This window comes from Cucurbita pepo, chromosome 6 (assembly GCF_057944985.1).
Source record: "Cucurbita pepo subsp. pepo isolate OVF chromosome 6, ASM5794498v1, whole genome shotgun sequence".
Taxonomy (NCBI): Eukaryota; Viridiplantae; Streptophyta; class Magnoliopsida; order Cucurbitales; family Cucurbitaceae; genus Cucurbita; species Cucurbita pepo.
The window spans coordinates 16,716,831-16,733,581 of NC_141803.1; the positions used below are offsets into that span (position 1 = coordinate 16,716,831).

Consider the following 16,751-nt stretch of genomic DNA (forward strand, 5'->3'; position numbering starts at 1 on the left):
GTGGGTTATGGGCCCACTAGGCTTCCGCTGCGCCACTCTGATTTGTTAGAAAAGAAGATGAACTATTTTGATTTGTGCTCCAGGGTGATTTATGGATATTATCTTCCTATTGAGCTTGTTTGCTTGTATTGTGTACGATAAAGTATGTATTAGCTCCAACTATTTGATAGTGTGTTCAACCTATCTAGCGTGTTTATCTACACAGAGCTAGGGTATAAGAGTTAGGTTGGTTATACGATGACTTAGGTAAAGATGCGACACTAGACTAAGCACCTTAGGATCGTGGTGACATTAAGAGGGTCTAGACCCTACGAGTCCAAAACTAAAGAAAGAGTCGAGTAGTCAGAATAGAGTAACCTGGAGCCAAAATCTCGTGTTAAGCAACCTAACTAGTCTAGGAATCCAATAAACCAATTCAACTCCTAGACATGATCAAGACGCATTTTAAAACTGTGAGACTGATGACGATGCATCTATACCTGAAAGTGAATAATATATGCTAGCAGTGATTTGTAGCTGTTACAAAAGAAATATAATAGTCAAGATGGCCAAGTTGGTCTAAAGCGCTAGTTTCAGGTACTGGTTCGGTACTGGTTCAGAAGGGCATGGGTTTGAATCCCATTCTTGACGTGATATTGTTTATTGTGAGATTCGACAATGATTGGTATAATGCCCAACATTTTAAAATGTGAGGCTTACATATGTAACGAGCAACCATCTGTAAGGCTTAGGAGTAATGGGATGTTGTTGTATGTATATTTACATGCTCTTCATATATAAAATTTTGAAAACTAACTTGTAAAACTGTATTATCTATCAATATTAAAGTCTTTTCTTCTTCATTAGAGTCAGGTTTCAATCCTAGGACCTATGGGTTATGGGTTCATTACGCTTCCACTACACCACTCTGATTTATTATGAAAAAGGATGAGCTATTGTAATCGCTCCAGGGTGATTTATGGATATTATCTTCCTATTGAGCGGATAAATAGGTCCGAGCAAATGTCATTTTAAAACTATTTTCTCTATCATTTTTGAAGTCATTCTTCTCTATTAGAGCCAAGTTCAATCCTGCGACCTATAGGTTATGGGCCCACCACGATTCTGCTGCGGCACTTTGATTTGTTAGAAAAGTGGATGAGCTATTGTGATCCGTGCTCTAAGGTGATTTATGGATTTTATCTTCCCGTTGAGCTGTTTGTTGCTTGTATTATGCATGATATAGTATGTGTTAGCTCCAAGTGTTTTGCTCTTGCCCACATGTGGGAAGGGTTTAAATAAAGAAATTAAAAAAAGAAAAGAGTTCCAACCTTATAATATGTTAGAAAGCTTGGAAAAAAGGTAAACCATAGAAATTACGCATGATATTAGAAGTCACGACCTGATTTTTTAGACGTCGAATAATATATCTTGACAAAAAAGACAGACCTCAAGCATTTGATATTCAAGCCGGTCTGATTTTCAACTTCAGCTTACCACATCTTGAAGGTGGCAAACACATCTAACTTGTGTTTCAGGAAATAAACTCATACCTTCCTACTGAAATCATCGATGAAGGTGACCTAGAACTTTGATCCACCAAGTGATGAAACTGGAGATGGTCCCCAAATGTCTGTATAGATCATTTATAATCGTACTTTCTTTGGTTCTCTAGCAGCCTTTGTGAAGCTAACTCGTTTTTGTTTGCCCATAACGCAGTTCTCAAAAAGACCTATATGAACAAATTTTAGGTCTTCTAAAACTTCTTTCGCAGCCAACATCTTCATTCCTTTGACGCTCATATGTCCAAGTCTATTGTGTCATAGACTTGAATCGTTAGCACTCTCAGCAATAGCAACCATGTTTATACACCCTGTAGTGGTATATAGGGTTCCATATTTTATGTAACGTGCTACCACCTTAACACCCTTCACAATCTTCCACGAAAGGTTTCCAAACTCGGCTGCATAACCTGTGCTATCCAATTGACCAATAAAGATAATGTTATTCTTGAGACCACGAATATATCTGACATCCCTTAATGTACACTAATTTCCTGCGGGAGTTTGAATGCTTTCATCTCATTTTCCTTCAATCACCAAATCTTTGTTGTCGACAAGATACACCTTCTCAAAATTTGAAGACTTGAAATTTCGAAACAGCTATTTATTTGGAGAAGAATTAAAAGATGGGTCTGAATAAAAAATCTAGGGTTCAATTGGACTATTCACACGGAGGATTAGAGCATTCCCAATATGTTATGCTGGATTTATAGAATTATTATTATTCTTCGATTGGTGATTCTGCTTCCTCTTTGGTATTGTAAAATTTGTTCGAAAGTGATCTTTCTCTCCACAACTCCAACCTGTCACATTTGGTCTATTTTGAAAATTTTAACAGTTCTTTGATTTTGATCGATCTTTGTTTGGATCCTTCGATCTACTTCTTCCCCTTTGGCTAACACTCAGAGCACTACGAGAAGAATCCTCAATTTCTCGTTTGCGAATAATTTTGTTGAGAACAACATCTCAGATTCCATCGAACTTCAGTTTCTTAGATCCTCGGGAACTACTGCTCGCGATAACAATAGTATCCAACGACTTGGGTAAAGATGACATCAAAATCATTGCTTTAATTTCATCCTCGAAATTAATTTTCATCGAACTCAATTAACTTACAATCATATTGAACTCATTTATATGATCAACAACAGATCCACCTAACATTTATTAAAGCACCACGGAAGAGGTATATATATGGTTTCAGTTTATATATAACTTTAACACATACAACCACCTATTATATATTAATATTTATCTCTACCATATTTTTATTATAAATAGTCATAGACTCCCTTACCCAACATTATCACATCACTTTTCCTTTTTAATTATAACTAAAAGTTTGATGGAAGAACTATTTTGAAACAAATTTAAGGGTAAAAATGAAACTTATCTACTAAAATCTATCTCTAAATAGTATTTAGTATAATTTAATAACTAAGTATTTGGTATAATTTAACTTAATCACGATCACGAGGGGGATTATCCTTACCGTTGAGAAACGATAGCTTCCCAATAAAATTAAGTGAAATAAATAATGATATATACTTCTATCCATGATTCAACAAAGAAGTTTCCTTCTGCTTTCTTCCCATCCACCTAATCTAGGATGGTGACACTTCGGTGTCCCTCTCGAGTGAAAGTATAAATAATAATTTTTTCTAAGAAATGAGGGCAATAATTGAACTATTTTAAAAATTCAAAAGGTCAACTTTAACTTAGTTGGAATAGGCACTGTTTATTTTAAAATGAATAAATAATCAACAAAATCTAACCCCATTTGGAAGTAAGTTAGAGAATCAACAATGGAGGCAAATGGAGAAAACAATGAACTTAGATTAGCCATTTCCTCTATTGAAGAGCGTAAAAGAAAGCTCTATGAAGCACCAGAGATCGGGTCCATTCAAAGCTTGAAGACACTAATTCGAGGCGATCCAAATATCATGCAAAGAGTTTTAATCTCTTCATCCAACGTTGAGACTCCATTGCATGTCTCAGTTTTGCATCGCCACCTTGAATTCACTCAATTTCGTTTAGATCTCAATCCTGAACTTGTTGGGAAAGTTGATGTCGTGCAAAGGACACCTCTACACTTGGTTTCAGAAAATGGGACGGTCGAGATTGTTCAAGCTTTGTTGGAGAAGAACACGAGCACTTGCATGGTTCGTGATTTGAATGGGTTGCTTCCTCTCCACCATGCAGTGATTAATGCGTGAATTGATATCATTCAACTGTTAATCAATGCGAGGCCACAATCTCTTTGGATGAATCTTCACAAGGGTCAAAATGTTATTTGAATTGATATCATTCAACTGTTAATCAATGCGAGGCCACAATCTCTTTGAATGAATCTTCACAAGGGTCAAAATGTTATTTGATTATTTTATTTGATTATTTTATAAAACTGAAAAATCTCTTTGAATGAATCTTCACAAGGGTCAAAATGTTAATTATTATCTGGAGCTCAAATAGGAATCCTCACCTCGAACGAAGTAGAGAGTATAGAGCCTCCCTTAAGGCCTATGGAGCCCTCGAACAAACTACATTTGTTTGACACTTAAGTCACGTATGACTACACCTTCGAGGGTCCCAACTTGGCCTATGGAGCCCTCGAACAAACTACATTTGTTCGACACTTGAGTCACTTTTGACTACACCTTCGAGGGTCCCATCATTTTTTTTTTTTTTTTTGACATTTGAGAATTCTATTGACATGACTAGTTTAAGGCCATGACTTTGATACCATGTTAGGAATCCCCAATTTCTTATGATATTATCCACTTTGAGCATAAACTCCAATGGCTTTGCTTTGGGCTTTCACAAAAGACTTCATACCAATGGAGATGTATTCCTTACTTATAAACCCACGATCGTTCACTAAATTAGCCAATGTGGGACTCCTTCCCAACAATCTTCAAACACTATCCTGACATAAACAAATTGAATTCAAATTGTGCAGATAGTATAATATTAGACATTCCTTTCAACTCCAATATCACTATTCATCATTCGTTTCATAGTAGCAATACTTTGAAAACATTCATAACAGGAACTGCAGTAATGGCCTACCAACTTTAGACCAAGAAACTTGTTACACTGGTCACTTGATTACAAATTCTATCTCATTCTTTGCATCAATATGTGTGATTATGTTCATCATAGGTCGACTACCTTTAAAAAATAGGATTTGTGCATGGATGTTAACCATAACTATGTGCATTTCCATTGCATCCTTTTCACAAAGCTACTTGGTGGGAGTTTGGCCCGTAAATGTCTCCTATAGGAATTCTTATACTTTAGAATTAACCTTTAAAATAGCATGGGACATTTTGCTTGCAACCGTGGGAGTGATTTTTGGTTTGGGAGGTAAAAAGGTTAAATCTTTGAGGATTAAAAGGTTAAATATTTTGGATATGGATTATTTGTGATGGTTTGTGTATTTATAATTGGGAAATACATGGTGTAGTTTATCTTATTCAAATGTAAATGTTTGTGTTGTAGAAAATAACCAGAAGTGTTGAGAGCAAGAAAAAATAGAGAAAATACACCGAAGTGAATGAAATATCCACTGTTTTGTGTTTCCTTGGTTGTACATTGCATCTTGACCTAAGTCATTATATAACCAATTTAACTCTTACACCCTAGCTCTGGGTAGATAAATACGCTAGATAGGTTGAACACACTGTCAAACACCTGGAGCTAATACATACTTTATCATGCACAATACAAGCAAACAAGCTCAACGGGTAGATAATATCCATAAATCAACTTGAAGCACAGATCACAATAGCTCAACCTCCTTCCTAACAAATCAAAGTGGTGCAGCGGAAGTGTGGTGGGCCCATAACCCATAGGTCCCAGGATCAAAACCTGGCTCTGATAGAGAAGAAAGACTTCATTTAGGAATTCTATGCTTTAGAATTAACGTTTACTGTAGCATGGTACATTTTTTTAGCAATGGTGGGAGTGGTTTCTCTTCGTTTTATTGTAATTCCTTTCCTTCTTTTGGTGGTGAACCTTCTGGTTTGGGCAGTAAAAAGGTTGTTTTTTTTAGCAATGGTGGGAGTGGTTTCTCTTCGTTTTATTGTAATTCCTTTCCTTCTTTTGGTGGTGAACCTTCTGGTTTGGGCAGTAAAAAGGTTGTTTTTTTGGCTTTGTGGCATTCAGAGAGATGCGATGGCTTCAACCATAACTTAAATAAAGATCGAGGGTATACAAAAATTAGGTTAAGTTGTTTGTTTTATCTTATATTTTGGGTATGGTTAAACTTCTTTTAAGTTGCATCTTTTATGTATGTTATCTTATTTAAATGTTTGTGGTGTAAAATAACTAGAATGGGGTTTGCGACGAGGAAGAAAATTCTTTGGCTCTTTGAGGCTAGCACGACCCAATTTTCAAGGCTCGAGAAATCAGATCGTGACGAAAAAAGAAAATGAAAATAAATAAAATAAAAACAAACAATTAAAACCCTATACCCTAAACCCTAAAATTGTGGGCAATTTAATATCAAACAATAGGTATTGTTCTAGTTATTTACAAATGGGAAACGGGTGCAAGAAAACCAACACAAACGACAACCAAACAGAAATACAAAATAACATTGACGCTCCGGGTCGACACCCTTCTGTGATAGAGAAACTCTCTAGCACCTCTCCACCTTCATTGGTACATGACAAAAGAAAAGGAGAAATGGGTGAGTATAAAATACTTAGTAATCAACCTACCTATAAGCTCTCATCGCATCTTTAACCTAATATGTTTCCACAGGCTTGTCGTAGGGTTCTAAGAAGTTTGCCACTAGTTCAGGTATTCCCTGAATATTACATCATACCACACCACAGTGGTATCTACCTTGAGCTAATCTATTTGTGTAGTCCCTCGTCTCCTCTCAGAGTGAGTTTCCTCCATACACAATAGTAGCTCCTCAATATACTACTATGTAGTATCTCGTTTATTCTCAGGCGGATTGTTCTACACACAATAGTATATCCTCAATCAACTACCTGTATAGTCCCTCATCCCCTCTCAAGGTGGGTTATCATACACACAATAGTGATTTCTCATGTTATCTACTTATGTAGTACCTCGTCCCTCTCCAGATGGTTATCATACATACAGTAGCAATTTCTCATGTCACCCACTTATGTAGTCCCTTGTCCAGTCTCACGCAATTTCTCATATATCATCTACTCACGTAGTCTCTCGTCCCTATCAAGGCAGGTCATGCTCTACATCTGATAGTGGGTCTTTGGGTCACTATTTATATATTCCCTCATCCCTTATCAGAGCATGTTATATCCTACACATAGTGACTTACCAAATAGTTTCGTTCGCATTACCGTCGATCTTATGTGTTCTCATTGATGGAGTTAATATAACACATGCAGAAACAATTTGGATCTTAGGCACTCTTAGAACATCAATTGTACTAAATAACGAGCATGTTCATAAGTATTAAAACTCAAGGTCTTTGAGTACTAACCTTTTGTAGTTTAAATTTCTTTTTCCTTACGAACCGGTTTCGAACCACCACTAGTGTCTTCTCCACTATTCTCCGACTTTAGAACGGGATTGTGAAATCCGTTGAGTGACTAAACTTGGGAGGGATTTAGTATATATGAAGAGAGAGTTTGTGAGAGTTTTTCTCAAGGTTTTTCTAAGGGAGAGATTCCATGTACCTTGGTCACTCGATTTATAGTCATGTTTGCATGTTCATGCAAGTTTGAGTTAACCAAATTTTGACACCTCAAAATTCCACTATCTCAAACATGAATTTTTCCATTTAAGTGAAGTCAACATTTTGACTTTCTTCATTTTAATTCAACAATTAATTTGAATAATTAATTTCAAATTAGAGTAATATTAAATGATTAATTAAACTATTTAATTAATCTTTAATATTAATTCAAATGCCAATCTCAATCAATTCCGACACATATTTGATTAAAATATTTAAATCTTATTTAAATATCTCTGATTTTCTCTTTTTGTTTAATTCATAAATAAAACAAAAATACGGTTAAATATATCGTATATATGTAGCGCATATTCTCTAATTTGAATTCGAACACTTCGAACTCACTCGTCACACTGTTCTTTGGTTTAGTCTGATATGAGCTAGTAGAGGGACCTAATGGACCTATAGATCATGGGCTCCAATGATCCAAGATTAACCGGTTAAACTTATTAACATTGTTAACCAACATTTGTTAACTACTAGGACACTCCACTATAGCCTAGTAGTTGCACTCCCCTCACTATAGATATATTTCTGTCCATTTGATATAACCATGATTAGTAAGTCGATTCTTCACAGGTTGTTCGTAACTAGAGCTAGGTCAATTTATCGTTTTACCCTTGAAGTTACTTCTTGTTTCTTATGTCCAACTTATCCTCTAATGAACAATTGTTTGTGGTCCAACTAGTAAACCGAATCCCTCTCAGGCCAATGAGAGGGTGGGGCCCCTTTTTCAAGACCTGGAGTCAGTACTTAAGGGAACTACCTCTCTTCTAGTGGGTAGGAGTGAATTCCATCTTGCACCCCACGTCCCCAGCCATTCACCCAGTCTTACCCCTGAAATGGGAGGCCTATCTAGTCAGCGAACTCGAGCCACTCTCACCTATGCAAATCTAAGAATTATTCCGAATAAATAGTAGTTCATGGTTAGCTCAGGATTAAGATCGAGTTACCTAGGTCATCGAATGAAAAGAAAATCAGTCTCAACAGTAAACGACATTATAAAGTAAGAGTGATTTTCTTCATAGTCGATCTTATGCAATACTCATTGCATAGGACGCCCCCACTCACATGTCTCCGCATGTACAATTTAGTGATCACATTGTTTATGTCATATACAAAAGTGGGACGCATCCATAGTGTCACTAGGATAAGGTACTCAGCCGTATCCCTGTACTATAGATTATTTTGACTATAACTTGAACTTGATCCACTCTTATGTCTCTACATATAGTTCAAGTAATCATACTATAGTCAGAGTGTTCTTAGTTTATTGGATTTAGATTAATAATCATAAAATTCACTTATTTCAATAACAATCTTTACTTAATAAACATCAATAATAACTTTATTGATAATAGAATATGTTTTTGTTTACAAACTATGAGTTTTAGGACATAAAACCCAACAGTGTTGTGAGGGCAGACTGGGGCATGACTTTATTTGATGTATCCTTGACGTTGGGAACAACGTGTGGGTAGAGGGCGCGAGGATTTCGGCGCCTCATCAGAATTCTCGAGCCTTTCCCGGCGACTGAATTTTTTTTTTCTGTGTTTGTAAATGCTACAAATACCGTTTGAATTTCAAGTTAAGTTTTTTTGTAGACTAAAATGTTTTGGTGCAACTTTAGTAGCAATTTTGGACATGCTTCGTTCGAGGTGTTTTTGCCGGATAAGGAAGTTTGTTTTCAAGAACGATGCTACTATTGGCACTACATTTGGGATGATAATGAGAAGGGTTTTTCTTTTTATAATAGTAAAACAAAGTTTTTCAAGCTCATTCATCCATGAAGTTCTTAGACTAAACCGTAACCTTTGCTCCACTCCAAGTTGTTAATGAAATATCCAAGTTCTTATTGAAATATAAAAGACTGACTTCAAAATGAATATACACGTCTCCATTTTATTCAAAAATTTCAAGCACCAAAATAAAAGAAAATTAAGAAGGAGACATGGGAATGGAGTTAAGAAAAGTATGTGATTGGAGTTGGGAGTGAAAAAAAGGTAACCTAAGTTTGGGGATATGTGTGATTCTTTGCTAAATAAAGTGTAACCTAACAAACCAACACAAACTAGAACGAGAACACCCTTACTATCCTTTCAGTTTTTTTGTTGGTTTTTCTTTTAATAGCATTTTACATAAAAATATATCTTTAAAAGTAGTTAAAAAGGTATCATTGTTTTAGTGCAATGATCATATATATATATAGGGTTCAAAAGGATCGAAATGAAACACAACAAATTCTAAGTTGATAAAAAAAAATGAATAATCTCTATATGATTTTAATGTTTACTTTTGCATCAACTTCTAATGTTTTCACTTGTTTTGCCGCCCAATATCCATAATCTCGTTGGAAAGTGACGATTCTTAATTACCAAGACGTACCTTTACTGGCCCATTGCAAATCGAAAAACGATGATTTAGGTAAATAAGGGTATTACACCATGACAAATTATTCAACGAGACCATATTATTTTATGTAGATCTGTATAAACTCTTGTACTTCTAACTTTTTCATTTTTTCAATTGAATTTATTCCCATGTGACATAACTTTATGATTTAGGGGCTTCAGTCAAAACAGGAATACAGCTGGAAATTCAAAGAAAATTTGTGGCAGACAACATTGTTTTGGTGCAACTTTAGCAGCATTTACGGGAAGCTTTCGTTCGAGGTTTTTTGGCCGGAGAAGGGAATTTGGCTTCAAGACCGATGCAACTATTCGCACTGCATTTGGCGTGCAGATGAGAAGGGATTTTCTTTATATAATAATCGAATAAATGTATTCGAGCTCATTCATCCATGGAAGCCTTAGACAAATCCGTCACCTTCGCCTTACATCACATCGAATCTTTTCTTTGCTACACAAGTAGTGGGCTTGCTGTAATACTACTCTAATAAAGTGTCTATTAATCATTTAAGTTCTTAAATATATTAAAATATTCAATAAAAAGTGTACATCTGACTAAAATATTAAAGTTGTAATTAAAGAATAAAACATTGATGTTGCCCTCAATATCAAAGTCTAGATTTTATAGGCACGAAAATGAAATAAATTTGAAAGTTATACATCATTCTCGAAAATGAAACACAAATAGATTCTGTATCGGCCACACAAAAAAGAAACTTGCAGATTTGAACCGGTAATACAAGAATTTTTAGTCCTCTACTCTACTAACTGAGTGATACCGGCCATTTCCTTTCCTACACATTATCCTTATTGTCAATAGCAGATTTGAACTGGTAATACAAGGATTTTCAGTCTTCTGCTTTACTAACTGAGCTATACCGGCCATTTCCATCACGACACATTATCCTTATTGTCAATAGCAAGCAGATTTGAACCGGTAATACGAGGATCTTCAGTCCTCTACTGTACTAACTAAGCTATACCGGCCATTTCTGACACATTATCTTTATTTATTTTTATAGTAGATTTGAACCGGTAACAGGAAGATTTTGAGTCCTCTGCGGTACTAACTGAGCTATACCGGCCATTTTCTTTCCGAAACATTAGCGTATTTTCAATAGCAGATTTGAACCGGTAACATGAAGATTTTCAGTCTTCTGTGATCGTTGGAAAACACGCTCTCATGCCTCATTGTGCCACGTGTCGCGCCTACAGCCAGAAACTTCTTTGGCTTATGTGGCTCAGTCGGCTAGTCTCGGCTTCGTGGCTCAGAATCTAGCTCATCGGCTCGATAAAGAATATTTTTCCCAATTTTTGACGTTCTGACTATCTTTAAGCTGAAATTGACCTTGCTTAAGGAAATGAAGGTTAATATAAGATTCAATTTCTCGACAAGTAAGCGGTCTTACTATCGTTAGACGACTTGTTTGATGTATGACGCAATGTGATGAAATATACATAGAAAATTAGTTGATACGGGATTTTGCCGCCCATTGCTACATTGCTCGTTACATATGTAAGCCTCACATTTTAAAATGTACCTTTCCAATCATGGGAGAATCTCACAATAAAGAATATCATGTCCTTCAAGACCAGTACTTGAAACTGTCGCCTTAGACCAACTCAACCATCTTGACTATTCTTTTTTTGTAACAGCTACAAATCACTGCTAGCATATATTATCCACTTTTAGGTACTAATGCATCGTCATCGGTCTCATGGTCTTAAAATGCGTCTTGATCATGTCTAGGAGTTGAAGAGGTTTATTGGATTCCTAGGCCAGCTAGGTTGCTTAACACGAGCTTTTGGTTCCATGTTACTCTATTTTGACTCCTCAACTCTTTCTTTAATCCAGGAATAATAGAGTCTATTTCCTCCTAACGTCGCCATGATCCTAAGGTGCATAGTATAGTGTACGCATCTTGACCTAAGTCATTATATAACCAATTTAACTCCTACACCCTAGCTCTGTGTAGATAAACACGCTAGATAGGTTGAACACACTGTTAAACACTTAGAGCTGGAGCTACTACATACTTTATCATGCACAATACAAGCAAACAAGCTCAACAGGAAGATAATATCCATAAATCTCCCTGAAGCACAGATCAAAATAGCTCATCAACCTTTCTAACAAATCAGAGTGGCGCAGCGGAAGCGTGGTGGGCCCATAACCCACAGGTCTCAGGATCAAAACCTGGCTCTGATAGAGAAGAAAGACTTAAAAAATATTGCAGTATCATTATACTACATCATGCATAATAGAAAAATTCATGGGGAACACACTGTCAAACACTAGGCGTCTTTTACCCAAAACAGATTGATTTCATTATAAAAAATTTGGAGCGTGAAGTGGAAATATTAGATCTAGAATAATTTATGGTTTTCTCGGTAGCATGAAGTAAATTAAAGATTATCTTGTCAAGATAATGGGATTTGAACCCATGCACTTTCGGACCAGTACCTGAAATTGGTGCCTTAGACCAGCTCAGCAATCTTGACCACTTTTTTTTTTTTAGTAACAACTACAAATCACTGCTAACATATATTATCCACTTTCAGGTACAGACGCATCGTCATCAATCTCACGGTTTTAAAATGCATATTGATGATGTCTAGGAGTTGAAAAGGTTTATTGGATTCCTAGGCCAACTAGGGTGCTTAACACGAGATTTTGGCTCTAGGTTACTCTATTCTTACTTCTCGACTCTTTCTTTAGTTTTGGACTCGTAGGGTCTAGACGCTCTTAATTTTGCCACGATCCTAAGGTGTTTAGTCTAGTGTACGCATCTTGACCTAAGTCATCGTATAACCAACCTAACTCTTATACTCTAGCTCTATGTAGATAAACACGCTAGATAGGTTGAACACACTATCAAACACCTGGAGCTAATACATACTTTATCATGCACAATATAAGCAACAAGCTCAATGGGAAGATAATATCCATAAATCACCCTAGAGCACAGATCACAATAGCTCATCCTCTTTTCTAACAAATCAGAGTGGCGCAGCGGAAGTGTGGTGGGCCCATAACCTATAGGTCCTTAGATCGAAACCTGGCTCTGATAAAGAAGGAAGACTTCAAAAATGATAGAGAAAATAATTTTGGAATTTTGGTTCCTCGTTACTCTATTTACTCTCTTAAGGTTGCTTAGTCTAGTGTACACATGTTGTATCATGCACAATACAAACAAGCTCAACGGGAAGATAATATCCATAAATAAACCTGGAGCATAGATCACAATAGCTCATCCTCATTTCTAATAGATTAGAGTGGCGCAGCGGAAGTGTGATGGGCCTATAACCCACAGGTCCTAGGATCGAAACTTGGGTTCTCATAGGGAAGAAAGATCTTAACAAATCGCTGCCCACCACCGCTACATTGCTCGTTACATATACAAGCCTCATAGTTTTAAAATGTGAGTTGAAGAGGTTTACTGGATTCCTAGGCAAGCTAGGTTTCTTAACATTGAAGAGGTTTACTGGATTCCTAGGCAAGCTAGGTTTCTTAACATGAGCAGATAATATCCATAAATGAGCACAGTGTTGGGTTTTATGTCCTAAAACTCATAGTAAAGATTGTTATTGAATAAAAATTCTTAACATGAGCAGATAATATCCATAAATGAGCACAGTGTTGGGTTTTATGTCCTAAAACTCATAGTAAAGATTGTTATTGAATAAAAAAGAGCATTGGGTTTTATGTCCTAAAACTCATAGTAAAGATTTTTATTGAATAAAAAAGAGCATTGGGTTTTATGTCCTAAAACTCATAGTAAAGATTGTTATTGAATAAAAATGAGCATTGGGTTTTATGTCCTAAAACTCATAGTAAAGATTGTTATTGAATAAAATGATCTATAGTATAAGGATAAGGCGGAGTACCTTGTTGTTTATTCACTTTTGTATATGATATAAACAATGTGATCACTAAATTGTACATGTGGAGACATGTGAGTGGGGGCATCCTATGCAATGAGTATTGCATAAGATCGGACCATGAAGAAAATCACTCACTTTATAATGTCGTTTACTGTTGAGACTGATTTTCTTTTCATTCGATAACCTAGGTAACTCGGTTTTAATCCTGAGCTAACCAATCACTCTCACTTTATAATGTCGTTTACTGTTGACACTGATTTTCTTTTCATTCGATAACCTAGGTAACTCGGTTTTAATCCTGAGCTAACCATGAACTCCTATTTATTTGGAATTATCCTTAGATTTGCATGGGTGAGAGTGGCTCTAGTTCGCCGACTCAATAGGCCTCCCATTTCAGGGGTAAGACTGGGTGAATGGCTGGGGACGTGGGGTGCAAGATGGAATTCACTCCTACCTACTTTTAGGGATAGAAGAAAGGTAGTTCCCTTAAGCACTGACTCCAGGTCTTGAACAAGGGGCCCCACCCTCTCATTGGCCTGAGAGGGATTCGGTTTACTGGTTGGACCACAAACCAATTGTTCATTAGAGGATCAGTGAGACATAAGGAACAAGAAGTAACTTTAGGGGTAAAACGGTAAATTGACCCAGCTCTAGTTACGAACAACCTGTGAAGGATCGACTTACTAATCATGGTTATATCAAATGGACATAAATATATCTATAGTGAGGGGAGTGCAACTACTAGGCTATAGTGGAGTGTCCTAGTAGTTAACGAATGTTGGTTAACAAGGTTAATGAGTTTAGCCGGTTAATCTTGGATCGTTTGGAGCCCATGATCTATAGGTCCATTAGGTCCCTCTGCTAGCTCATATCGGACTAAACCATAGAACAGTGTGACGAGTGAGTTCGAAGTGTTCGAATCCAAATTGGGGAATATGCGCTACATATATACGATATATTTAACCGCATTTTTGTTTTATTTACGAATTAAACAAAAGGAGAGAATCTGAGATATTTAAATAAGATTTAAATATCTTAATCAATTATGTGTCGGAATTGATTGGGATTGACATTTGAATTAATATTAAATATTAATTAAATAGTTTAATTAATCATTTAATGTTACTTTAATTTGAAATTCATTATTCAAATTAATTGTTGAATTAAAATGAAGAAAGTCAAAATGTTGACTTCATCTAATGGAAAAATCCATGTTAGTGGAATTTTGAGGTGTCAAAATTTGGTTTAACCAAACTTGCATGCTTGCCAAATAAACCCCACAAGTTTGAGTGGAATTTTGAGTGTCAAAATTTGGTTAACTCAAACATGCATGCTTGCCACATAATCCCAAAGATTTGAGTGAAATTTTAAGTGTCAAAATTTGGTGATCTCAAATTTGCATGAACATGCAAACATGACTCTTTAAATAGAGTGATCATGGTACGTGGAAGGTCTTCTTCTTCTTGGTGAAAAACCTTGAGAAAAACCTCTCACAAACACTCTCTTCACATATACAAAATCCCTCCCAAGTTTAGTCACTCACCGGATTCCACAATCCCGTTCTAAGGCGAGAGGATAGTGGAGAAGACACTAGTGGTGGTTCGGAATCCCGTTCTAAGGCCGGAGGATAGTGGAGAAGACACTAGTGGTGGTTCGAAACCCGTTCGTGAGGAAAAAGGAGTTTGAACTACAAAAGGTTAGTATTTAAACTCATTAAATTTTAATACCTATGAACATGCTAGTTATTTACTATAATTGAGGTTCTAAAAGTGCCTAAGATCCAAATTGGTTCCATATTAACACCATCACACATATCACAATAGCATATCCTCTTTTCTAACAAATCAAAAAGCATATCCTCTTTATCACAATAGCATATCCTCCTTTCTAACAAATCAAAAAGCATATCCTCTTTATCACAATAGCATATCCTCCTTTCTAACAAATCACGTTACGAAATCTCACAATAAGGAATGTCATGTCAAGAATGGGACCCATGCCCTTTTTGGATCAATGTCATGTCAAGAATGGGATTTGAACCCATGCCCTTTCGGACCAGTACCTGAAACTGGCGCCTTAGACCAACTCGGCCATCTTGACTTGTTTTTTTGTAACAATAGCTATAGCTACAAATCACTGCTAGTGTCACAATCGCAGTTTCTAGGCAGCGGATTTGGCGATTGTGCGGCACCCACTTTCAGCACTGAGTGGGTCAAGCCTACTTTGAGTTACGTTGCCTGTGGTGCAACGTGAATAAAAACCTCGAGTCTCGATTTCAAGAGAAGATTTTAGAAAGCGGGGAAGAGAGGTTTTGGAAAAAGAGTTTTAAAAGCAAGAGAGAGAGAGAGATTGGAGTTACATGGGAATGTAAGAAAAAAAAGGCAACAACTGCTTCCTGCATATAACTATTAGGGAGGGAGAAGTTGACCGCTAGTCGTATCCCCCACATTTTGAGGCATTTCATGTCTACCAGGCGTAGCCATGACATTGTTGGATCGTCATACTCTTAAAGAAAATAAGGAAGAAATGATACAACATGAAAGCGGTAAAAGAAAGCAATAAAGAAAGCAATAAAGTAGTACAAGGCAAAGGTTTCGGTGTGTCACGGGCATGCGGTCATGGGCGACATGCCTTGGACAAGCATGACCGTGATAACTAGCGTATATTATCCACTTTAGCCTGTTATGCACCGTCGTCAGCCTCACGGTTTTAAAATGCGTCTTGGTCATATCTAAGAGTTCAAGATGTTTATTGGATTCCTAGGCCAGTTAGGGTTCTTAACACGAGCTTTTGGTTCTAGGTTACTCTATTTTGACTCCTCGACTCTTTCTTTAATCCTAGAGTAATAGGGTCTATTTCCTCTTAACGTCGTCACGATCCTAAGGTGCTTAGTCTAGTGTACACATCTTGACCTAGCTTAATTTACATATTCAAAATAAGTTCTTAATGTACATATAAATCCATATTCATCAATAATTAGATGAAAGTGGAAATCCATACTCATCAATAATTTGATGAAAGTGGAAATCCATATTCATCAATAATGTGATGAAAATGGGAAAAGTGAAAATAATAAATATGGGAAAAGTTAAAATAATAAAGCAAAAGATAGAGGACAAACAAACATGATGAGATATGTGAGGAGACATGTTTTGACATATTTCACCTATTATTATTATT

At 36.3% G+C, this 16,751-nt stretch overlaps 1 protein-coding gene and 1 non-coding gene across 2 annotated transcripts; one reads left to right on the forward strand and one right to left on the reverse strand.

The window, feature by feature from the left end:
* Nucleotides 1–3,346: 3,346 nt before the first annotated feature.
* On the forward strand, nucleotides 3,347–3,757 carry LOC147792502 (putative E3 ubiquitin-protein ligase XBOS31). Its single transcript, XM_087124492.1, has one exon. The coding sequence runs from the start codon at nucleotides 3,347–3,349 to the stop codon at nucleotides 3,755–3,757; it is 411 nt and encodes a 136-aa protein (XP_086980618.1).
* An 11,833-nt stretch (nucleotides 3,758–15,590) lies between these two features.
* TRNAL-CAG (transfer RNA leucine (anticodon CAG)) lies at nucleotides 15,591–15,671 on the reverse strand. The gene has a single exon. It is a non-coding gene; the product is annotated as a tRNA-Leu (tRNA).
* Nucleotides 15,672–16,751: the final 1,080 nt, after the last annotated feature.

What these genes read in the sequence shown, in the direction of transcription:
- LOC147792502 (XM_087124492.1), top strand. Translation starts at nt 3,347, where the DNA reads ATGGAGGCAAATGGAGAAAACAATGAACTTAGATTAGCCATTTCCTCT.